Genomic DNA, 26,076 nt, shown 5'->3' with positions numbered 1-26,076 from the left:
ACATAGTGAGTGCTCGAGCATTTTAGCTCTGCCTCTCCACCTAGCCTGCTTCCTTCTCCCCTCTAATTTCCCACCAGTGACCCCCTGGGGAAAGTGGAAGGTGAATGGCTGCTGAGTCTTAACCATGACACTGGGTTCCAAGAGAGTAGAAAAGAAGGTTCCCAGCAGCCTGGGGAAGAGCGCTTTTCTTTCAAACACTGATGCACGCTTGAGTGCGGCCAAAGCCAGAGCAGGCAGTCTTGAGTGTAGCTCTGCTTCCCAAGAGCTCAAATAGCCCACATTTCCTTGCAGGCCTGGCCCTTAAGGCTAGCCTTTGTGCTGCTGTAGCTCTCACCTGCTCTGTGCCCATCTCTTCAAAGTGGGTGTCTGAGTAAGTTAATACATGAGGCTGAGGCTGTCTTTTTTCCTTCTCCCTGATTTAGTTTCTAGTTGGTGGTTCTGAGGTTTCCTAGATCACGAGCTGGGGGCTTCTCTGAGGAGGGGGCAGCATTGGCTCCCTTTTTGCTCTGAGAACTGGAGGCTCAGTAAGGAGAGAGACTGTTGCGCATGAGCTAGTTGGAGGGGCAGGAGAAAGCCTTCTTCTCTGGCCTGATTTTTCTTCCCAAGCTCCCTCCCCCTGCAGCAGTTTGCTAACTCTTAGGTGAAGCGATGGCTAACAGAACACTGGTGGCCCAATACCCTAAAAAGGGAAAGGACAAACAAGTTCAAGAATGTTTTGGCGCTCCCCCCACCTCCAATCACACACTTAACCTGTAAGGAAGATCAGCCACACTTGCTGGTGTCCTGGTTGTCTGTTGCGATGGTGCTGCCCTCTGCTGTCACCTCAGGGTAGAGAAACCATTTAAAACACAGCTGGTTAGTGAATGAATTTAGAAATTTACTTATCTGGAAGACTTTGGAGAGCTGGGCAGAAGCCCAGGTTAGGAAAGCAAGACCTTCTGTCCACAACCTGCTGCCCAGGGCCTGCCCTTAGTCCCTCCCTAGCTTCTTATGCCCCTCCAGTGCTACCTAAAGCAGAGACTTGCTTAAGGAAACTATTCCACAGCCGTAAAAAGGTGCCTGGAAATGTCCCAGGATCAGGGAACCTCAGCCACCTCAGAGTCCTGTCCCCTAGAGCTGTGGAAAAGCATTTTCTCCTTTTATTAGGCCCCAGTTTCGGCTGACTATGGGACCTTTCCCCTTGACCTCAACCATACCCTGGCTCAAGTTCACTCGCATATGTCCCTTTGCATCCGGCGCTGGATCAGCTCCTGGTTGCTCAGTAGATAGTCATCAATGAACGTGAAGATTTCCTCGGGAGTGACAGGTTCCATGTAGCGTTCCCGGTCAATTCCCTGCTTGTCAATCAACACCATGTTGAAGTAGGAGCGAGTGAGGCGCTGAAATTGCCTAGAGAGAAGAGCCCAGGGAGGTCTGAGACCTTGTCTTGGCGTCATCCCACCAGGCTCTACTACCCTCTGACCTTTCACAGCTCCACTGATGGACTAATTTTTTCCCCACCCAATCCCTTGGCCCCATCCCCTCCACTACCTGTCTCAAGCCCGAGTCTTGCTGCCCCTACGTGTCTAGCTGTGTTAAGCTGTCCGTTCCTCCCCCCAGATGGAACAGCTTTGTTATTACCAAGCTGTGTTTGCCTCACAGGCCCCCTTAAGCAGGGCTATCACATACAGCAATGCGGGCTGCATGGAATAACTCCACGGAGCACGGGTCACACGCACTATGCTGCCACCAGTGTTTCCTAGAGTTGGGCTGGGCACAGCCTGCACAACCAAACATGGCAGCCCTGAGGTTGATGAATGTCACCTGGTCAACCTTGAAGTTGAGCAATATCACCAAGTCTGCAGTCTCCTTCCTCTGAGTGTTTCCCAGTCTCTCTTCTATCTGGGACTGAATCTTTCTGTCCCTACTGAGACTGAGCCCTAGGGGCAGGTATTGTTTATAGAACAGAGATCAGTGATGGCTTTATTGGCTCTGAGTATATGTGGAGGCATTGGAAGGGTGATAATAGATAGATAATGAGAAAAGTCAACTTCTACCACCTGTTGCCTATGGTCTTCTCTCCCCCCCAGGGGAAGATGGGTATGATTCAGATTTCAGTGCCTAAAATGTGTTTTGCTCCTTTGGAGACTGAGGGCAAAGGGATAAGGCCATAAGGCAACAGGATCAGAGGCTTATCTGAGTCATGTTTGGGTCTGTGTCTCAGCCCTGGCTGTGCTTCAGAGTCACCTGAGGTGCCTCCTGAAAGCACAGTCCTGAGGTGGTTTGGGGTGGTCATCTGTATTTTAAGCACCGCCCAACCCCCAATTTAATTCTGACACCCTGCCACTCTCTGATCTTACCTAATACATCCAAAGAGTTCAAACACAAGGAATTCCCCAAGAGAGTAGTGTCTGCTGATTGTCCCACAACCCTCCTGTGGCCAATGTCCTGCCTAGAGTTTCCGCCCAGCCCTTCCCTGTGGCCTCGCAGCCTGGACCTGAGCTCCTCGATGATGCTGGCTGACAGCTGTTGCTCCCGGATGCGCCCCACTTCCTGAGGTGGCTGCCCCACCAGCTCAATGATGCTCACGTGCCGCAGGTCCAGTCCGCAGATGGATTGCTGCGAGGGGAGAGAAGAAGGTTTTCTGGAATAGGCTATCACACTCAAACCTAAGGCTACTTAGCTGATTCCTCCTGGGACCACGTGAGGCAGTGTGGGAAGGGAGGGGCTTCATCCCCAACCATCACACCAGGGGGTCTACGACCTCTTCCCTCTGTCATTCCTGAAGCACTTGCCCTAACAGTCTTTCCTTTATTCTAATGAAGCGTGGGACACTGGTTACACCATGTGGGGTAGAAAAGAGAAATGTAATTGATAAATTGCAGGCACATCATCTCTCCTTGCTTAGTTTTGCATAGGTTTTTAAATACATAGGTTCTTTTTTAAATTGAGATATTGTTTGACATATAACATTATATTAGTTTCAGGTGTACAATATAATGATTTGATATTTGTCTATGTTGCAAAATGATCGCCACAATAAGTCTAGTTAACATTCATCACCACACATAGTCCCAATTTTTTTTTCTTGCAATGAGAACTGTTAAGATCTACTTTCTTAGCAATTTTCAAACATACGATATAACTATAGTCACCGTGCTGTACATCACATCCCCAGGACTTATTTATTTTATAACTGGAAGCTACATAGGTTCTTAATGGATAGCTATTGTGATAGGATAACAATGACTATTGTTCATCGAACACACATACCTAATGCTTCACGGGAATAATTGAATTTAATCCTCACAACACCCCTAACAGGGTAGGTGGTATCATTCTTATTCTGTAGAGGAGAAAGTAACTTGCCCCCATTTGCATGACAATAAGATGCTGAGCCAAAATTCAAAATGAGGGCTGAGGCTGCCTGCCCCAAGTGTGTGCTCCTTACCACTAGGCTACATGGCCATGGCCTTCTCTCAGTCTCCAGAATTTCTCCAAAATGGCGCCAGTGCTCTTTCCGTTACCCTTTCTCGTGCGTTCCTCTGCACTGGGCAGGACACCCTGTAACCCTACCCCGGCTCTTGGCCCTGCCTCATCCAGCAGGGGCGCCTCTTAGCCAGTTACCTGGGGGGAGGTTTAAAGCAGCAGCGAGCACTGCCGGGTGCCCACCCCTTGTTTAATCTTTGGGCTACTCCTCTAGACCTGGCCCTCAAAGCCACAGTCCTCCCTGGCTGGTTTCTGTTCTTTCTTGCTTTCTGCTCAAGCTGAGGTATTGCCTTTGTCTGCCTTTTTGGGATCCCTGGAGGAACTAGGTCCTTTTTGGTCTAGATACCCAGGGTCATTCTCTTGATACAGCTGCTTTCATCCTGGGCCTCTGAATACTGACTTGGCAACTTGTAAGATTCAACTTTTAGAAACCCCCTAAATAACTTCTTCTTTTACCTGGGTATCCAGCCCCTTTCAGCTTATCAGAGCTGGTTCTCCAAGTCTTGTCAGCATAACTTGAATTCTCTTCAAGAGCCTAGTCTATTCCTTATTTTTATCATTATATTATTTTTCTCTTTTTTATTGAGGTATAGTTGATTTACAATATATAAGTTTCAGGTGTACAACATAGTGATAGAATCTGGTCTATTCCTTTCACAAGTCCCAATGGTCAGATCTATTCTGTCCTTTCCACTTCTCCTTCCCCCACAAGTGGCTTTAACTAGATATCTGGTAGAATGTTAAAAATCCTCACGCAATTCCCTCATATTACTTTGCAATATCACAACACTTTTCCTTCTCGTCTGCTATCAGTCGTGGTTAAGAGCACAGATCCTGGAGTCAGACTGCCTAGGTTCGGTCCCGGCTTGGCCACTTACTAGCTAGTGATTTTGGGCAAATCATTAACCGCTCTATGCCTCAGTTTCCTTACCTAAAAAATGGGGATAGTAATGGTACCTATTTCATAAAGTTGCTGTGAGAATTAAGTGAATATGTGTAAAGCACATACTTGTATACCTGGTCCTTATATAGCACTTACTGTCTGTCTGTTAGTGCTATTATTCCTTGAAAACATAAACATAATTAATTCCGCACATTTACATTTGATCATACATCTTACAAGTCTCTCCAGAGTGTTTTGCCACACAGCCTTCTCATGCTTCACCAAGCCTCCTGTAACCCACCATTCCAGTGACCTCACTGTCTTTTCAGTGAAAACAGCAGTTTTTAAAATGTGCTCAATTTGTCTACAGTAAAACTGATCAAATGTTGTCCACAGAGTCTGAGGAAGTAGCGTTTGTGCTGCAGAAAGAGCAAGTCTTTGAGAAGAGGTAGGGGAGTAACGGAGTGGGGTAGGGGGAATGCCAAGAAGCTAAGCCCTGATTAGAGGAGTGGCTCTCACCTGTAGCATAGAGATCTGCATTTTATAATATCGGTTGGAGGGATCAGGAGCTGAGATGATGAGGAGTCGCCGTTTCTCATAGAACTGATCCAGAAGGCCAGCCGCCGAGTTGACATTGACATTAATCTTCATAGCTAGGGCAGAAGCACATGGCCAGTCAGAGTATGGCCTGCTCCTTCATCCCAGCATGGATAACAGCATCCTGAGGTGTTCCAGCCTTTCGGGTTAACCTTTTTTTGGTTGTTTCTCCCTTTCTTTCTTTCTTTTTTTAAACATCTTTATTGGAGTATAATTGCTTTACAATGGTCTGTTAGTTTCTGCTGTATCACAAAGTGAATCAGCTATACATATACATATATCCCCATATCTCCTCCCTCTTGCGTCTCCCTCCCACCCTCCCTATCCCACCCCTCTAGGTGGTCACAAAACACCCAGCTCATCTCCCTGTGCTATGCGGCTGCTTCCCACTAGCTATCTGTTTTACATTTGGTAGTGTATATATGTCCATGCCACTCTCTCACGTTGTCACAGCTTACCCTTCCCCGTCCCCATATCCTCAAGTCCATTCTCTAGTAGGTCTGTGTCTTTATTCCTGTCTTACCCCTAGGTTCTTCATGACCTTTTTTTTTTCTTAGATTCTATATATATATATATATATATATATCTATATCTATCTATCTATCTATCTATATATATATATATATATATATATATCCCCTTCTCTTTTTTTTTAACATCTTTATTGGAGTATAATTGCTTTACAATGGTGTGTTAGTTTCTGCTTTATAACAAAGTGAATCAGCTATACATGTACATATATCCCCATATCACCTCCCTCTTGTGTCTCCCTCCCACCCTCCCTATCCCACCCCTCTAGGTGGTCACAAAACACCAGCTGATCTCCCTGTGCTATGCAGCTGCTTCCCACTAGCTATCTATTTTACATTTGGTAGTATATATAAGTCCATGCCACTCTCTCACTTCGTCCCAGCTTACCCTTCCCCCTCCCCGTGTCCTCAAGTCCATTCTCTACTTTCCTTGGGGGAAATCCTGAAAGAACACTTGGAGATTTTAAACCCTTTTTCTTGGAGGTGGAGTATGCTAAGGGGGAACACTGGCCCTGAAGCATCTCAGAATCCCCCATTCCCACATCAGACACATTGCTCTTGGCCCCTGAGTCATAGACATTGGGAGATCCCCCCAAAGTAGCCCTGATCAATATGTCCACTCTCCCCATTTCCTAGTTTCACTCACGAGCACAGATAGGTGGTGATCCTGACCACTGGCGGCTGGATTGGCAGACCCGGGAGGGGGTCCCTTGGCGCTCATACCCTCCATCACAGTGGTATTCACAGGTGGCACCATAGTTGTCCCCCGCTGAGGTGCAGGTGAGGTAACCATGCTGTGGTGGTTTCAGAGTTGGGCAGCGTCTCACTATCAGGGAGGAGTTCAAGTTAGGGGCTATGTTATCTCTTTTAGAAAAAAAAAAAGGCTAAGAGGATGCCTATCCCGGGTTTGCTAGATCAGCAGACCCAGAATGATCAGAATGAATGACTTGTCTGTGTTTCCCATGACCAAAGCTAGAGCTGGAATTTTCCTTCCTTACGGAATTAAATCTGAAATGTAGACAAAGGTGTTCATAAAATGTGGAAGCACAGGTGAGTATACATATTGTCATCAAAAGACTATCAATCTGTAAAAAGAAATTGCCATTTTTGTTTCCAGACTTTGGGGACACCCCGCATAAAGATGACTACCTTACAAATTACTTTTAATATCAAAAAGAAATTGGAGGAGACTGAAATATCCATCAGTGGGAGAAGTGTTAAGCAAAGTATGATATATTCTTAGAAGTAGATTATTATACTGTCATTAAAATACTTCTGAAGAAACTTTAAAGAACATGAGAAAATTACTTGTGTTATAATGAAAAGTAAAAAAGGGTGACACAAGATTGGATATGCAGTATGATCTCAATTATATATTTTGTAAAGTATGTGTGAATAAAAGACTGGAAGGAAAATACCAAAAGGTTAACAACAATTGCCTCTGGATGATGATAGAGTAATAGGTTTTTTTCCCTTTATATATTTCTTTAGTTCCCATATGTTCAACAGTGAGCATGGATTAATTTTATGATGAAAACAAAACAAAACAAAAAGCAAGAATCGGGCAGCCAACACCACCAATTTCAGCAGAGGAGGAAGATGGAGAATGAAGGCTGATTAGCTTTAATCATTAATTTGAAGGCCAAGAAAAGAAATGGATAAGAGTACCTTTGTGGATTTTATGTAGATTTAGGGGAGTGAGAAAGTCTTGCTGGGAAACAGTTTCTGAAACATGTGTATGCACATGTCATGCAGGCTTCCTGAGTGACCTGTTTAGTGAACTTATTTTTCCCATCTCCCAATATATATGCAGTGTCTGTTTCAGGCATAGAGAGGAGGGGGTTGTGATGGGCATCTGGAGGGTAAGGGAAGAGCAGGAATAATAAGCAATGCACAAATGGAAGACTTCTTTCTAACCTTGTACTTTTACAATGAACTTGCAGCTGGCCCGATTGTAGGCTCGGTCGTAGGCAGTATAACGAATCACGTGCTCTCCTTCGGGAAAGTGAGAGCCAGGCTCAGGGCCCCGAAGTGTCACCCTGCATGGGACAAAGTGAGAGAGCCACTGAGGAAAGTGACTCTTAGAACTGGGGTCTGGGGCACATTATCACTGTACCCTCAGTCTGTGCGGTTCAGTGGGGGCAGCCTGAGTGCCTGGGAGAAGCTGGTGGGAAGCATAGGAGGCATCCATTACTCACCTGGTGATGGTGCCATCAGCAGAATCTTTCACCAGGGGTGGGTCCCAGTATACTCGAGCAGTCAATTTCTCTGGCTCTGCCATCTTCTCACGGGAGTGGGGACAACGGATCTTGGGGGGATCTATGTCTGCCAAGGTCAGAAATCAAGTGCTGACTCGTGGGTCCCCTGCCTTCCCTCGAGGGAACCCATAGAAACAATACCACACCACTGGGTAGGTAAAAGATGCACTCTCAGTTCAAGATGCTCAACAAAACTGGGGAGGCCCAGCTCCACGGGAAGTGATCACTTTGTTAAGCTCATGCCCAGGGTACCACCCTTGCAGCGAGCAGGAATGCCTTCTGTGGTGGACATAATGCCAGGCTGGCTCTTTGCAGCAGGACAGCTGGGAGCGACCAGCATTTACCTACACATACGGGCTCGCCTCCACTCCATCGCCCATCTTCCATGCAGATTCGGCTGCGGTCACCTTCCAGGTGGTAGCCACTGGAACAGCTGTAGTCACAGCGAGAGTCAAGAAGTACGCCATTTGTGCATGTGTAGGTGCCACTCGTGATTAATGGCAATGCGTGGCATCTCATCTCTAAGAGAGAATGAAGTGGCAAGTTCAGTGGCCTGTGGGGTTATGTTGGAGGTGATGCCTGGGCATCTAGCACAGGGAGAATCGTATCGGAAACAGCAGAAAATACAGAAAATCCTACACCAAACTGCCCTGACATTTTTGTGCCTGATTGCCTCTTTTTCCTAATTGCCTTCTTATTTTGATATTATGAAGTATGGTACTGCTCTTGGTGGGTGGGGGTGGGGTGCTGGTCTCAAAGAAGCAAATTACTCATCCAAGTGCATGGATTTGAGAAACGCACCTGAGTTTGGATCCCAGCTCCACCACTTACTAGCTCTGTGACCTGAGCAAGTTACCTCATCTCTCCAAGCCTCAGTGTTTTCGTCACTAAAATGTGTATACCATGAAGTAGGATTCGTGTGCCGATTAAAGAGGCAATGCATATAAACCTCTGCGCTTATTCAGAGCCTCAGCAGCTGATAATTTTCCTCTCTTCTTCCTCAAATGCTAGACGCCCTTGAACAAATTTAAGGCTCCTTTTTTGAGTATAATGTTGGTACTACCACAAGCACTCCTCAGCTGAGGCTCACTTACAGGCAGGCTAGCCCTCTGTGCCAGTGAGAATACAAGTCAGGCCAGTGCCTGGAGGGCCAGCTTTGGTGGCATTTGCTTAAAGACGAGTCCATGTGCTTTAGACATCACGTGTGCCAGAAGCGGAGACAGCTCCCATGAATTGATTGTGAACCTGTGCTTGCCAAAGTCTAGTTTGAAATACCTGACACCTGAAAGAAGTAGGCCAGCCATATCTTCCTTTAGGTTGTCTAAGTTCTAACCCTCCTTAACTTCAATTATTGGAGCTTTGAATAAAGATTCTATGAGCTATGTTTGTTTTGCTTCTTGGTCAAACCAGACTGGAGGATGATTGCCTTTTATTTTTTCCAGTCTCCTTTATATAAAGACCTAGGCAAAAATGACCTCCTTGAAATCAGGCCCAAAAAAAAGGTTTGTCTTTTCAGCTGAATTTCTTAGTATTATATGACAGTGAAAATGATAGATCCAAAGTGTTTGCCCTTGTGTCTCTTATGAGGAAGGCCACAGCCAGATTCAGTGTTTAAATATAGTAATTAACTCATTCTAGGCACCTGGAAATATGTACATCTCCATTTTTTTTAACTGGTTTTATGTTCATTTGTAGACTTATTTTAAGTTTTATGTTCATTGTAGACTTATTTGTAAGGCCAATTCAAATTCATTTTGGAAATGATGGTGTCTAAGTCCTAAAACAAATGCATTACAGTCACCTAGAGGGGCGTGGTAGCTTCCCTCTTTCTGGCTATCAAGCTTCTCTACAGCATCTTCTCCGACCAACCCCATTTCTCTCTGAATGCTCGGCATTCTGCATCCCCTTACACTCCATTCACGTGCACACATTTGTGTTTCCATCCCATTAGTCTATAAGCAGCCTGGTAACTGAGGAATTGGCTCCTGAAGTGACCAATACAGGGCCCCGCACACATGGGTGTTCTACAAATGGCATTCAGTGATGGACACAGGGACAGACGAAGCTCAGCTGCCAAAATGGGGTAGGCTGTAGGGCTTGAATAAGAGGTAGGGATTTGGGAGCTGAGGGGGACATGATGTGAAACGTGCGTATTAGCACGCCCACATTCCAGCCTTAGGGATTCTTCTTGACTTTCAGAAGAAAATGAAGACTAGTGGATGTCTTATAGTTTCACTGCCAAGGCCTTCTAAGGCCTTAGGTCAGGAAGTACAGCAGTTTACCACAAGTGGGAATGAGTCTGAGACCACATGTGCTCAGAGCTCCAGAGGAAGGCCCAAGTCTACATCGGGCCCCAGGCATAAGCCTTCCATGCACTCCTCGACCTCCTAAGCCAGAAAGGCTGGTTGCTACTTAATGACCCTATTGCTTGACCAATAATCACAGGGAGAGAAAATGAGCTAGAATGTTAGGATGGGGAAAGACCCTGTTGGGAGCCTGTGGAAAATTCTCAATTTGCACTTGACAGAGGTCAGAGTAACACCTCCAGGCATATACCCTGGGTGGCTGGCCGGCCAGCCTCTCTCACACGCACATGTCAACACATGCACGCACAGACACCACTTACGCCTGCAGTAGGCAGTTCCAGACCAACGGCGGTTTGGCAGGCATTGCACCGACCTCCGTCCAATCAGTCGAAAGCCCCGGTCACAGGAGAGCTCACAGCGAGTGCCCAGGCTGCTGTGATAATTTCCTCCTCTCGGTGAGTAGCATGTGGCTTCTCCATCCTGGATATTTAATGTATAACACCATCGGGGAACTGTAGCAATAGAAGAAAAGTAAGCTAGAAGTACAGTAATCAAGACAGCGTGGTATTGGTGAAAGGACAGACACATAGATCAATGGAACAGAACAGAGAGCCCAGAAACAGACTCACACAAATATACTGAAATGATTTTTGACAAAGGTACAAAAGCAATTTAATAGAGGAAAGATAACCTTTTGAACAAACGATGCTGGAGCAATTGAACTTCCATAGGCCAAAAAAAAAAAAAAAAGGAAAAGCAAAGCAAAGAACCTCGACCTAAGTGTCTCATACCTTAAACAAAAATGAACTCAAAATGGCTCATGGACTTCAGAGAAAAAAGTAAAATTATAAAACTTTTAGAAAAAAATAGGAGAAAAATCTTTAGGATTTAGGGCTAGGCAAAGAGGTCTTAGACATGATACCAAAAGCACAATTCATAGAAGAAAAAAAATCAAGAAACTGAACCTTGTCAAAGTTAAAAACTTTTGTTCTGTGGAAAGCACTGTTGATAGATGAAAGACAAACCACAAACTGGGGGAAAATATTTGCAAACCATATATCGGACAAATGACTAGTATCTAGACTATATAAAGAACTTGGAAAACTCAACAGTAAAAAGAGCAAACAATCCAGTTAGAATATGAGCTTTAGATATGAACGGATATGCCACTGAAGAGGATATAGTGATGGCAAATAAGCACATGAAAAGATGTTCAGCATCATTAGTCATTAGAGAAATGCTAAATCAAAACTACAAAAAGATACCATTATACACCCATTGGGATGACTAAACTTAAAAAAAAATGGCAATTCTAAGTGTTGGTGAAGATGGAGAGAAACTAGAACTCTCATACATCGCTGGGGGAAATACAAAATGATGCAGCTACTTTGGGAAATTATTTGGTAGTTTCTTAGAAAGGTAAATGTACACTTGACAGGTGACTCCACAGTCCCACTTTAGGTATTTACCCAAGTGAAATAAAAACCCGTGTTCATACAAAATCCTGTACACAAATGTTTAAAGTATTCTATTCATAGTTGTCAAGCACTGGAAACAGCTCAAATGTCCTTCTGAAATGAAAGAAGCCAGAATCAAAAGGCTGCAGGCTGTAGGATTCCATGTATGTGACATTCTGGATAAGGCAGAAATATTGGGATAGATCAATGATTGCCAGAGATCAGGGGTAGAGGGGTGGATAACCTCAAAGGGGCAGCCCTGGGCAAATTTTTGGTACTGTGGTACTGGTGACCTGACTCTTTGCATTTGTCAAAACACCAAAAAGAGTGAATTTTTACAGTGTGTACATTTACAATAACTGTTAAAAATAACACAAAGATGTAAGCTAGAGAGAGGAAGGGAATGCCATGTCAAAGTAGGCTGCTTAGGAATGAAAGTCCGATCCCAGTTCAATACTGAGCACAAAAGGTAATAAGGCTGTTAAATCATAAAGCTATCATAAAGATGCCTCATCTGCTACACAAAATAAATGACTCTTCAGTGGGTTCAGATTTTAAAGGGGAACGTATAAACAAGCAGAGGGCCACCTGCCCAAGGATGCATACATAGGCTGACACAGATTTCTTAGCCTGGGGCTGGGAAGGCTAAAGCCCCATATGAGCTAATTTGGTTCCCAAATCCTAAGAGACAAAAAAAGGGGGGCTTTGAAAAAAAGCTCAACAGGAGCTAAAGGAACAAAGAAAGGCTAGAGCCTCTGTTTGAGGGCAGCTGGAGAATGGAGACAGATGACAGTGAGAAAACTAGCCTTTAAGCCACAACAGCCTTGTGGCTTCTAGCATTAGCTTTGAGCCTGTGGCTGTGACACACAGCTGCCATCTGGAGACACCATCTCCAAATGACAGAAAATCTCTTAAGCACTACAGTTGCAGAGCTGTTGATTATATGGTCACAACACATATCATCAAGACTTTACATTCGAGGCCGGGACCTCAACAATCACTCTCGTCCTATTTTTCACCCATATTCTGTCAAGGAAAATACACATAAAATTGGAATGGATAGAACAAGCAAGCAATAGTAAAGGGAAATATATACCTCAGGATAAATGCTGAGACAGTAATAGAGGGTCTAGCTATTGTAAATAAGTCCAACTTTGCTGGCCTTGAGGAATACTGGCATAAAGAGAACATGTCAGATTTGTGATTACCAGAGGCAGGGGGTGGGGGGAGGGGGAATTGGATGAAGGTGGTCAAAAGGTACAAACTTCCAGTTATAAGATAAATAAGTGCTAGGGATGTAATGTACAACATGATAAATACAATGAACAGTGCCGTGTGTTATATGTGAAAGTTGTTATGAGAGTAAATCCTGAGTTCTCATCACAAGGAAAAGTATTTTTTTCTATTTCCTTAATGCTGTATCTATACGAGATGATGGATGGTCACTAAATTTATTGTGATAATCATTTCATGATGTATGTAAGTCAAATCATTATGCTGTACACCTGGAACTTATACAGTGCTATATGTCAATTATATCTCAATAAAACTGGAAGAAAAAAAAAAAAGATTTGAACCACGAGGCACAGCAGTTGACCAAAAGAAAAAAAAAAAGAACATGTTGGAAGGCTGGAAAGAGCAAAAACACTATCCCAATTTTCTTTTTTCCCAGATTTATTGAGGTATAATCAACACATAAAATCGTATATATTGAAGGTGAACAATGTGATGTTTTAATATATGTACACGTTGTGAAATGATTACTGCAATCAAGTTCATTAACACATCCATCACCTCACATAGTTACCATTTTTTTTTGTAGTGAGAACACTTTAGATGTACTCTCAGTAGATTTCCACTATGAAACATAGAATTATTAACTATAGTCACTATGCTGTACATTAGAGCCCCAGAAGGAAGAAGAAGGCAGCCTCTGGGAACTATAGCCTGGTGAGACTGACAGCACTGATAGCAAAGTGTTCTAGAATAGTTAAACATAGGCTTATGAGCAGTTAGGAGAAGAAGTGGTGATCTCCAAGTGACCCCAAAAACAAGTAATTCAAGACTGACCTTGTTTCCTTTTTGGGTATGGTCACCAGACTAGTAGAGCAGGGGAAATGGTAGGTACATTATGTGGAAGTCAGTGAGGCATGTGACAATGCCTTTCATGCCATTGTTCTGGATGAGATGAAGAAATACATCCACATAGGAGAGGTGACAGTACAGTTATGGAGATTCATAACTGACTGAACAAAAGAGTACTGATGGGAAATTGAGACTAAGAACGTGGTAGGAAAATTGTTAGTCATTATGGAGTAGCTATGGTGTGCTGGTCACCATGCTTTATATTTTCATTTTCCCATCATCTCATATAGTTCTCCCGATAGCTCTGTAAGGTACAGTATGTAGATGTTTATCCCTATTTTGCAGATGAGGAAGTAACTTGCCCAGGATCCCTCAGCAAGTAAGGGACAGAGCTGGGATTTGAACCCCAGGTTTGTCTGGCTCTAAAAGCCATTTTTTTTCTAACTACAATATCTGTCGTTGCAGCATGTTAGGCTGCTGTTTTGAAGTATACATTTACATTTTTGATTAGGTACTATAGCCATATGTTTCAAAACCCCAAAAGTATAAAAAGTTATGCAGTAAAATTCTCCCTCCCACCCCTGCTCCCACACCTACCCCCACTAAGTCCCCCCATCAGGAAACACTGTTAATAGTTTCTTTACACATATAAAGCGAATCTTATTTTCCCCTCCACTTTATCACATAGAGTAGCATATTACGTCCACTGTTCCCACCAATGCTTTTTAAAATAAACTTAACAATGTGTTTTAGAGGTCTTCCCCTATCACTCCAGAGCAAGCATGTAATGTATTTAAATGAAATAACATTTATAAAATACATAGCACAGTGACTGGCACATAATACGTGTTTGTCCAGGGTCAAAACTGCTGGAAGGTGGAGCTGGGATTTGAATTCAGGCCTGTGGCCTCTGCGATCCACGTTATCTCTTTCTAGAGGTTATAAAGAAAACAATGTGCTGACAACAGGATTGAAAGCGCCTTCTTCGTGATTACCTTCAGATAACTCAGGCAGAGTTACCAGCTTGCCCGGAGCTGTAGAAATCTGGGAGCAAGTGGTGGCCCAGAGGATTGGGACATACCTCAGAGAAGGGTTTCTGACTCCAAGCTGGGAGTCAGTTTAAGGGAATGAAAGAAAGTTCAATATTAGTGAAAATGGTACCAAACTACATGTGCACTTTGCTCTAAAATATTGATCTGCTTTTTACTGGTTAACTCTTGTTTTTGTTTTTTTTTAAACCTTCTTTGCAAAAAAAAAAAAAGGGTTACCTTTTTTATGAAAGAGATAGAGTAAGCATGGCTTTGAAGTCAGACAGACCTGGGCTTAAATTCCTGCTCGGCCACCCCTGAGCTCTATGATTCTCTAAACTGAACTTCCCTGAGCTTAGTTTCCTGATCTGTAAAGTGGGGATAATAAACCAGTTTCATAGGACTGTTTTGAGAATCAAATAAAAATGCGTGTGTAAAATATATGTAGTCCTGGGAATGGGAATGATATTCCCTGAATCAGTGTCTGGGTTTGAGCCACTGGCTCATCCCGTCTCAAGCAACAAAATGCTGCTGCCATCTGGAGATGCCAAATTACAAAGTCTCTTAAGCACTACGGTTGTAGAGCTGTGGATTATGAGGTCACAAGACCTTACAAGGAATGCTGGGGCCTCAGGTTGCACTTTCCTGGCCACCCCTCCCCCCTCAACATAGATAACTGTACTGAATTAGTTTTATGCCCTGAGACTAAGTCCCAAAGATAGCCATGAGACACTTGACCCCAAGGCCAAAGGCCACCATGTGGCTTATTTTTTTTAATGGCTTTATACACATTTAAAAATAACCAATGAGGCAGATTAATATTAATCATAGGGCTGTTGGACCCTCCCTCCTGAAAGTACCTTCTGCACCTGTTGCTTTTTCCTACCTACTTCTCCCATTTACAGTCTCCTACAATCTGGCTTCTGCTCCCAGAATGCCAAACAGCCAGTAAACATTTCTTGAGCATCTACTTTTGACATAGCTCTATGGGGTGTCATATGTGGCTCCTTCTGTTAAATAGGTAACTATTTTGTTGAGGGTAATAAAAAGTAAACCAAAGAGGCAGTACATAATGAATGCCGAACGAGTGGTCCAGACAATAAACATTTATTTCAGAAGAGGTATACAGTAGGTACTCAACAAATAGTCATTGCATAAATGAATGAAAGAGTGAATGGATGAGGGAGAGTTCAGCGTGGGCCAAAGCAGTTAGGGAACAGAGTAGAGCTCCACTAATCTGGCTACTCATAGATTTCATGTGGGGAGAAGGGGTAATGAGTTGTTAGGCCAGGCAGCTAGACTGAGACCAAATTCTGTTAGAAATGATCACAGTGGGCCACTAGATTTGGGGAAGGGAGAAACATGAGTCAGAGAATCCAGTTAGGAGGCAATTGTCATTATCAATGTGTGAGGTAGTAAAAGTTTTAATCCCATGGATTAATAAACAAATGACAATTCTTGGTGAATGACTGGTGAGAGGTGATGAGGAAAAGGGGCTATTAAAGGTGCCATTAAGGTATTTTTAAGAGAATGATGGTATCCTTATCAAAAGTCTGAAGGCCAGATGTCAAACCTTTTTCAGGGAAGTGGAAAGAATTTAGTTTTCAATATCTCCAAATTTAAGTGTCCAGCAGCAATTGGAGATGTAGTCCAGAAGCTCAGGGGACAGGTCGGGGTCACTCAAAGTTCAGATCCATGCCTCACGCTCCCTCTTGTCACCACTGGAGAACCCATCTCCTTTCTTGGCTTCAGCTACGGCCAGATTAGTGAAATGTCGTGCAGCCCAAGGAAGGGGGCGGGGTGAGAAGAGAGGGATGGTGTTCACTGTTACTGAGAGATGGGGGAGGTTGAGCTCAAGAAGGGGCCATATGATTTGGGCTTGGGGAGAGAATTGTGATTGATCTTCAAGGGCTGTCACTTCAGCATGGAAATCTGTGGGTGAGTGGGAAAGAGACTGTAGGGAGTTGGGGAGTTAGTTAGCAGGTGCTGGGACAGAGAGGCAGTGGGTGTGGACAATTTGGCAGTGAGAAGATAGGTAGAAGGTAGCTAGAAAGGAGCAGAGAGGAACCCCAAACTCCGATCATTTGTCTATTGAAACTGTTTTCTCAGAGGTCACCATTTACCTTCTTCTTGCCAAATATATTGTTTATACTCTCAATTTGTTTCTTTCCAATATTTGACACAGTAGATCTCTTATCCCGTCCCCTTCCTTAAAATTCTCTTCCCTCGTGGCTTCTGTAATTTGATAGGTGCTACCTCAGTCTCCTCCTACATGGCTGACCACTAATGATCTCTTTTTTTCTTGTTGGTTCCTCTTCTCCTGCTCACATTCGTAGATGTCTTCTAAGGCTCTGACCTTGGCCCTCTGCTTCCTCAGACAGCTCATCCATCTAAGCTAACGACTTGACTCACAAAGCTCCATCTTTCTACACCCCACTGTCTATAGGGTACAAACCACTTTTTTTTTCTAACCTTGTCTCTGTGAGAGGGGTCTTACAGTTCTCCCAGGTGTTCAGACTGGATGCTTTCAGAGAGTCGTTTGTTTCTTAACCTCTTGGTACATCAAATCTGTACTAGGTCTTGTCATCTCTTTCTTTGAGACATCTCTGGGGCTCATCCTTGCTCTCCATTTCTTTTCCACTAGCCTCAATCATCTCTAACCAACATCACTGTTACTGATTCCTGGAGAATCTCCCTGACCCAGGCTCTACCCCTCCCAAACTCCTACTTTCTGTCCACAGTAATGAGGTTGATATTCTGAAATTACTATTTACAATCTCACTCCCCTCTGCAAAAACATATGATGACTCCTTATAACTTCTAGCACAACAGCTAAACTCTTCAGCATGGCTTGCAAAGCACAGAAACAAAGAATCTTAGAAGTGGAAGGGATATCAGACATTGCGTGGTCTAAATTTCCTTCTAATGCAGGAATCGCTATTCAGCATTTTTCACAGATAGTCCTCCTGCCTCTCCTTAGAAGGGTCCCTAGATCATGGAGCCTTTCCAAATTTGGTCTCACTCTTTATATTTAACTTTATTTCCTACTACTCCCTCCATATCCCATCTCCTCTAGTCAGGCTGGATTCTTCCTAGCTCCTTCCTCTTACACGTTTGTTCTTACCTCTATATCTGTGGCCATCTGCTTTGCTGAAGGCCCTCCCATCCCCTTTCCAGTTCTCAAATCCACACATCATTCAAGGCCTAGTCTAAATGTCATCTTTCATGACCCCTCCCCTGACTTCTTTTTCTTAACTCCTGTTGCATTTACTGCTAGCACAGAGTTTCACGCTTACTTGCCCTATGCCTGCTAATTTTATTGCGCCCTCACCCATATCCCCCAGCAGAATGTAAGCTTCTTGAGGGGGACAAAACACTACCTTAGATTTTATATCACCCAAGGCTTTCGTTACACAGGATTAGGCATACAGTAGGTACTCAGTCAATACTTAATTATAGATGGGTAACCTTAATTCCAGAGAGGTGAGATCACACAGCAAGTCAGTAACCAAATTCATGACTGGAAACCACAGCCCCTGCTTCCCTGAGCTGCAACTTTGGCACAAGTGAGTCAAGCTGGGTGAAGATGCTTCAGGCAGGGCCTAGGCCTTAGGCCAGATAAGGCCCTTCCTGAGCCTGAGAAGCAGTGAGGATTACCTCGGTAGTCTAGAGCAGGGGCCTGTGGGACCTCTTCAGCATATACTTCATTGTAGCTTTCATCTGGGTAGTAGCCTGAACCTAGAATGAAGAATATATCAAGATGACATATTGGTTTCTTACACAAGTCCTTCCCAACCTTTTCCCCTTTCCAACTTGGTCCCTTTCTGAGGACATGACACTCCATAGGTGGGGAGCTAGGTGGTTATTTAGTGGGGAAAATCCTGCCTTGTGAAGCAGCAGAACTATTGCCGGCAAACGTCCACACCTCAGGTGCACAGAGGGTGAACTCATGTTGGGGCAGAGGTGGGTGGCTTACTGGTAGCACTAGAAGCCTCCATTCAAAAGAAAAAAATCAAAATTCTTGACCAGCCATCAATCCTGCCCATCTGGGCTAGAAACGACCCATTTCCTTGATGTAACACATGAGTTTTGGTGAGACGCTGATGACCGGGCTCTGAGGACGGACAGTTGTTGTCCCAGGTAGGAGGAGAACATAGAGCCTGAACAAGGGTCTTTCCACTAGTGATGAGCCGTCTCACAATCCTCAGAGGGAAATAATTCCTCAAGCTCCCACCAGCCCACAGGGCACCAGCCTTTTGCCACCTGGTTGCCAGGGCTAGGGGTGGCATGCGAAGGCAAAGAGGGAGGGCTCAAAAGGCGAGGGGGCACGAGAAGAGTTTCACTTCCTGAGCAGTTTGTCCTGCTTTGGAGAGATATCTAGTTCCTCTAGTCAGCAGGAGCCTTAGTAGGGGGCTGCTGAGCTAGAGAACATTCCACAACCACCCCCATCCCGTTAAGTGGGCCACTCCCTGGTGGAGGCCAGTCTACGGCTGTCCGGGAGACTAAACAGTGCGTTCCACCAGACGGCAGGAAATGGGTCATGAATACGAACTAATTGGTATACAACTTGGTCCTTTCCGGAGGGAAGTTGCCGGAAGCTCTCTTTCCAGCCTCCCAGAGCCCTAAAGCACACACAGGAATAGAGCAGCCAGCCGTGCTGGAGTCAGAAGACAATTCTGCATTCCCAGGAGAGGGTTTGCTTCCAGGACAGGGCTGGGTTTTAGTGCTGAAGCCCTTTGGCCTGTGTCAACACTCCGACCACAAGCTCGCCTGCCTCCTCTCTGCGCAGAGGCACAAGACCCCCTGCACTGAAGGGTGGAGCGCAGCGCAGATGATGAGGCTCTTCCAGTCCCCACAGGCATAGGCTGCGGGTCGGGGGTGTTGGGAAACCAGTCCAGCTTGATGAACAAGCGAATGAATCAAACTGAAAGTTTGCCTTATGAAATCATGTCCTCGTTGGTTTGCCCTCATTCCAGAGGAAAGAGTTCATTTTTTCTGCTTCCCTTTATTTTTTCCTGGTTTCCCATTTCGCGTCTTCTCCTGGATTTCCTTTATTTCTCCTTAGGCCTCCTCTCCCTTGTTCTCTCTTTCCCCACCTGGGAAATTTCTTTGTTGGGGGGGCTGGGAAACAGAATTCTTGTCAGCTGTTTCAGTTTAGTATCAAAGCCTTACAGCGCCTGTAAACAGGAGGACAGATGTGCACGATTCTCTAAACGCTTTGGTCCCCCTACCCTTGTTCCAGAGCTTGCTTGTGAAGAAATGGCCAGCAGGGAGCAAGCCTCTGTTTACCAGAAGAGCAGACAGGAGTGTCCAAGGCCCGTGGCTGGATAACAACAGCCACAATAACAACAACGACGGCTAACATCACTCAACACCTACTCTGGCTTCAGCGCGTTACATACGTCATCTCATTAGATCACCCTGACATCTCAGTGAGGTAAACACCCATATTGCTTTCATATACAGTTGAGGTAACAGGCTCAGAGGAATTCAGGGAGTAGCCCAAGGTCTCCCAGCTAGTAAGGAGCAGAATGGGCATTCCAGCCCAGGGCGGTTTGATCCCCTCGAGACCAAACTCAGACACGCCACTAAAGATGGCGGTAGGGGAGAGCTTTGGACAACGCCCAACAGGGATAAAAATCCAAAATCTTTCTCGCAATTCAGCCTTTTTTCACTCTATGTATGCGGGATCGAAGGCCACCAAGCATTTCACATCATTCCAGAATTACAGGGGATGTGGGAAAGCTGAGGGGAAGACTCAGTCAGATAATTACAGTCTTCACCAGGATACAGAGGTGGCTGGCCCAGTGCCAAGTCTGCTTTGTGACAGGAATAAGTTGGGGCCACCTTACCACTTTAAGCCTTTCCGTTTCCCCTCTTTGCCTGTCTTTGGGTATTTTTTGGCAAATATTGAGATACTGAGATGAGATAAGGGAAACCAGAGGGTCCCCCCTTCCCACCTTGTTCTATCTGCTTGTCCCTCTTCAGCCCTGGTTGGGAGAGCTTTGGGCAGCATTCCTTGGTTCCTTTATGCTGATCAGTGGTTACTCTGTCTGTTACTGGGTTCCTCCAACTTCCATAGTACAGTCAGACCCTCTAAGCACTACCCTTCACAAAAGTGTGGTTGCAAATGTAACTGATAGTTGATGACAATTTTAAGATCCCCCCCTAATGCTTGGATTATGATAAGAAATACTGTCTGACTTCCTGAACTGCACAGATATGCCAATATGCACTTTTAACCCACTGTTGGCTTGATTTATATTCTTAACGCTTCCCACCCCCTGCTGATTATTCTTGGATCCTTTTTCTGATTAGCCAGGAATCCACACTTGGCTGCTTTCCTTGTACTATTCCCATTGGAGGACAAGGCTATAGTCATGAACAAAACAGTGCTGAATGCATAGAGAGTGGGGAGGAGCTAGTGATGTAGGGGAGGATTATTGGGAAATTTCCAAATTTCTCTCATCACGTAGCCTCCTAAGAAAAGAGAAAGGCAGAATGAGTGGGTTTGCAGGGCTGTCAGAGACCTCACCAGCCTGGGCTCCTGAGAAGGAGTGATGACCATAGTGATTCTTGTGAGAAGTGGGGAGTAACCCCCTTTGCAAACAGCCCTTTGAGAGTTTCAAATGAATCCAAGTCTTTAAAAAACTGCACTGTCCTTAAGACTCCAACAGCTCAGGCTTCCACCTTGGGAAAGGTCAAGGCCTTTGTGTGCCATGAGGTTTCTTATAGTTATTCAAAATGGGACTTGAGCCATCTAACCTCCACTCCATAGTCTCATGGTCTTTGGCCGGATTTTGGTCTCATGTACTTGAACTGAAGCTGGGGGGAGGTTGGGGAGGACGGCTGCACATGGTATCTCCTGGGGACTTGGGGCTCCTTTAACCCCAAGCAGTGTGCACTCTGCCAAGGGCTTGACTTGAATTTCTTCATCTCAGTGTCAGCCCTTATGCTTCACCCCCTACAGAGTCAGGTTAAGCCAAGGAGGGGAAGAAGTGCGCATATTTGTTTGAAAGCTTGATGCAGCTGTTCCAAACAGAGCTACTGCCAGAAGCCTCCACCAGGAGCTAAGGGCATGTGGAAAATTTTAGCTACAATGACTGCAGCTGTGATGGAAGCAGTTTCTTATTTACTCATCTCTGGATGTTTTTCTAACTCCATTAGTTGGGCCTGTCTCCTGCCCCTACTCCCCCCAGCCCCTGTGAAGGCAGACGCTGCAGGCCACAGAATATTCTTAGCACTTGGAATGCCAGCTGGGCCCCATCAAGAACCCCTGTCTGGCACCTCATTATCCTTCCTTCATTCCTCCCCTTCCCCTCTCCCATCTCCTCGCTGGGTCTGTTCTCTTGAGCTCCCTATGTCTCCCCAGGGGCAAAGGATGAAACACTCAGGGATCTAGAAATGCCCGTCCCTTCCGAAATAAGAAACAAGCCAGAAGAAACTGAGGGATTCCTGTTTAAGAGAATGTGGTCTGAATTGTCATTAACAATCTTTGGCAGAAAAGGGCTATAAAAATCTCATCCTATAAACAAGGTCTGGGAGGGGAGAGAGAAAGAGAGAGAAAGTAAGTGGAGAAGCAGGTAGGATAGTGGCCCCAAAAGCCATGTTGACCAACCTTATTTTTTAATATTTATTTATATTTATTATATTTATGAAGTATAGTTGATGTATAATATTATATAAATTACAGGTGTACAATATAGTGATTCACAATTTTTAAAGATTATACTCCATTTATACTTATGATAAAATATTTGCCATATTCCCTGTGTAGTACAAATAAGCTACAAGGATATATTGACCAACGTCATTTTTATGCTGGTGCAGCCTGTTTTCAAAAACCTCTTATCAGTTTGCCTCAAAAACCTCCCTCGGTAGCCTTTTGCAATGTTTAACCATCTTTGTTGTTGAGGATAGTTCTTCTCTGTATCTAATTTAAGTGTCTCCTATTGCGGTCTAACCCTTCCCTTCTCTAACACTTGCTCTGAGCCCTGCCCTTCCTGGAAATAATGGGCAATAGCTCCTAGAGCTTACCTGCATACCATGTTGGCATCACTGCTGGAGTGAGGAAGAGCAGCAGAGAGAGAGCTCCTCTTCGAGTTAGTTGAATGGCCATCCTTGAAAGGGGGAGAAGGGGGAGTGGGAGGGTGGTTTAGGGAGACAAGAATAGAGGTATGTGGCCAGAAGCACCAGGGCAAAGGAGGATGACTTTCAGAAATCAGCCATCAATGAACTTCCAAAAGTGAGAGAAAGCAGAAATGCAGGATCTGCAAGGAAGAAGAGAGATTTTTAAATTAATGAATGCCTGTTATATGGTCCCCCTTGTAAGGATCTTCCACTTTATAGAGTAACAACACTCTGTTTGTTAATTTTGGTTTTTTCCTCCCAGGAGGAAGAGGACATAAAACAACCAGTTGTCAATTGACCCTGGTGATATCTGATGCCAATGTTCCATGGTCCAAGTTACAGAGAGGGACAGTGAGGTACCAAGACCAGGAAAGGGCCAACATTAAGTCATATAGAACCAAGAGGGAATCCTGCAATCTAAAGGCACCAGTTGATGGTTTTATCCACTTAACTAGTACTTCCTAACCACAAATCTGGGAAAGTGTTAGCATATATGGACTAAGAACTTGAACTCTAGAGTTACACAGATCTGCATGTGTATCCAATGCTGTCCCTATTGGCTATGGGGCTTTGGACAAATTCCTTACCTTCTCTGAGCCTCAGTTTCCTCATCTATAAAATGGGAATAATAATAGTATCTACCTTACAGAATAGACTATTGCCTGGCACATAGGGAAGCAATCCATGTATATTAGATATTATTATTACCAACTCCATCTTGAACAGGACTGGATGTCTCCTTTCTGCAGTCTCTCAGTCGGTGACTATACCCTGGCTCTGTTCTTAGCTTTGGGTTTTGAGGCTTAGTGGTTTAGTAGTGGCTTCTGGCTTTCAAGTCCAGCCTAACCTTCTAGTTTTACCCTGCTGAGCCAGCAGGAAGTCAGTGGGGTTGGAAAGAACCTACTGAGGTACGTGAGGAGAGGGTAAGCAAGCTCCCACTGCCCTCTTACTTCCCGTCCTGTCCTCACTCTAATGGGATGAGAGTTGTGTGGTTCCCAGTAGGCAAATACTTCATAAATGACAGTATTAAAACTTGCTACCCATTGGTATAAACTGGCCGCTGGACCTCTCAGCAAGCACCCACAGGCTTTCAATGAAATACCATGCTCGGGGGAGGTGTCAGTCCCAGAAATGGAGGAACAAAAAGATGGCAGATTCTGGCCAGCCTCCCTAAGGGGCGTGAGAAGTCCAAGAATGGCAAAAATTCACTTTCCAGTTCATTACTCCCTGGCTTCAGATTTTGTCTAGAGAGTGGCAAGGAAGCAGGATAGAGAAGAAGTAAGAGCAAGCGGGGGAGGCAAGGAAAGTGGAAAGATGTGGAAAGGAAGCTTAGCAAGAAAAAACAATCTGCCAGAGCTGAAGGCAAGAGATAAAAGCAGAAAGAGGGAATGAAAGGATGAGAGAGAGGAGATTCAAGAAGATTCAGGAAAATGAACAGCTAGTTACCCTAATCATCGACCCCTCTCCCACATGCAGCTTCCATCCAGTTCCTTGGTTTGGGAGCAGGGGCTTTCCTTTGCAGACCCAGTGCTCTGAGTCTGTGACCCCTTCCCTGCCCACCTTCTCCCCAGTCTCAGACTGAAAACTTGATTCACCACCGGGGTCAGCCATCCCTCTGCTGTGGGCCGGGAAGGTAGTGGGAACTTGTGTCTGCAGCCAGGTCACGGCTCAAATGGAAAGCAGCATGTGGTCCAGTTTCATAAAAGAACTTCTTCCTCCCCCCACCCCACCTCCAAGCCATTTTGCCCAAGTCCTGGGTCTCGTTACCCTCCCGGGTTGTGAAATGGGGGTAGTGTGGTGTGGACGGATGAAGCAGCAGATCTTACCTGTTGTACGGTTTTTTTGTGTTCTCCCTCTCTCCTTCTCTTTCTCTTTCTCCTTCCTCTCTGCTTCTCTCATCAGTCGGAAAAACTTCTACTTTTTTACATTCCTAGAACGAGTGGCTCCTGGTCTGTCCGGGCCTCCGGGATTCTGTTAACACTGCCCAGATGTTAGGACATCAGCATCTGCCAAAAGTTTCCTTAAAGCTATATTATCCCCAAAGCTATAGCTGTTCCTCCCTCAGAAAAGAGTTTTAGAGAGGCGGGGGAGAAGGAACTCAAGGATGAGAGGAGCTCAATCCGTCTGCTGCAGAGCAGAGGAAAGTGTGAATGGCGCTGGCCCCAAGCCTGTGAGTATAGTAATGACTAACAGGCTGGCTAAAGGGCTTCCAGAGATGTGGTGCACTGAAGAACACTTTTGTTTTTTTTTTAAATGACTCAGCATGACCTCAGGATTGAATGAAAAGGAATTCCACAAACTCCTAGGAGAGGGGAAGAGTGGAGCTGATTTTGACATTCCCTGCAGATTTCCCCTGTAATTCCTTAGTACTCTCCATCCCCAAGTTGCCCTGCCATCCCTATGTACAGGGTCAGATCCACTTGGAAACCCTCTCTGATGACCTAACTCCTATGGACTTCAGTTTCTGATAAGATTATGTTGCTGACAAAAAATACCATGCATTTCTAGCCTGCAGAATCAAAACTGATTTCCTGTAATAAGAGTGGAGAGAAAGCATGCTTAGAGAAGCTTTAGGGGAAGGTTGTTTAAGCCAATTGAGATGATCTATCTGTGCACGGCAAGGTTATAGCCATTGCTAAGCTGTTTCCTGATGATCTCTTGTGGAGGGCTGTGTTTCTCTTCACTAAGCAAGCTTTGTTCACTTTCGTATCTGATAATGAGACTGTTCTACCACAGTGCAGAACAGCTCCTGATACTTTCCCTCCCCTTACAGTTTCATTTCCATCCTTTTAAATGCACTGTCCTGGAAGAAATGTTTTTAGTTGCTGTAGAAATGATTTCTTCCTTGTGTGTGTAAGCAAATTGGTACCCCCTTCTCAGTTATGAAGGGAAGAATTGTGTTTACAATAATAAAAAGTTCATTAGCAAGCCCATTTCATTTCCCATCCACTGATCAAAAATATGTAATGAGTGTTTACCATGTGTTCAACAGTGTGATCATTGTATAAAGAAGGCAAAGACACGGTCTTGGCCTCATTTATTTAATAAGTTTATCAAGCATCTACTGTGTTAAGGATGGTGGACAAAATCCCTGACATCCTAATCCATAATTAATTAAACAAATATTTGTTGAGCATCTATTATGTGCCACACACTGTTCGAGGTATCAATACTTGATAGACATCAGTGTGTAAAATGGAGATAATCCTTGCCCTCATGGATTGGAGGAGACACACATTCAACAAAAATGTTTTTTTTTTTAACAAGTTTATTGGAGTATAGTTGCTTTACATTGTTGTGTTAGTTTCTGCTGTATAGCAAAGTGAATCAGCTA

General features: G+C 44.6%; 1 protein-coding gene across 2 annotated transcripts; it reads right to left on the bottom strand.

Moving 5' to 3' along the window:
* Positions 1–856: 856 nt before the first annotated feature.
* SRPX2 (sushi repeat containing protein X-linked 2) lies at positions 857–25,765 on the bottom strand. 2 transcript variants are annotated; one of them, XM_082447646.1, is made up of 11 exons: positions 24,569–25,765; positions 22,650–22,732; positions 18,270–18,350; positions 10,363–10,554; positions 8,081–8,257; positions 7,677–7,803; positions 7,396–7,517; positions 6,125–6,304; positions 4,871–5,004; positions 2,477–2,598; positions 857–1,389 (listed from the first exon to the last, which is right to left on the bottom strand). In XM_082447646.1, exons 2-11 carry the CDS (start codon positions 22,729–22,731, stop codon positions 1,209–1,211), a joined length of 1,398 nt encoding a protein of 465 aa, XP_082303772.1. In that variant the 5' UTR covers position 22,732; positions 24,569–25,765; the 3' UTR covers positions 857–1,208. The 2 variants fall into 2 exon arrangements, with proteins under 2 accessions (XP_082303772.1, XP_082303771.1); XM_082447645.1 differs by having other exon boundaries at positions 22,650–22,882; positions 24,569–25,761.
* Positions 25,766–26,076: the final 311 nt, after the last annotated feature.

The sequence above is a fragment of the Balaenoptera physalus genome (genome assembly GCF_965194825.1).
Source record: "Balaenoptera physalus genome assembly, chromosome: X".
Classification (NCBI taxonomy): Eukaryota; Metazoa; Chordata; class Mammalia; order Artiodactyla; family Balaenopteridae; genus Balaenoptera; species Balaenoptera physalus.
The sequence above is the reverse complement of the archived record's forward strand: the minus strand, read 5'-3'. Positions and strand labels throughout refer to the sequence as shown.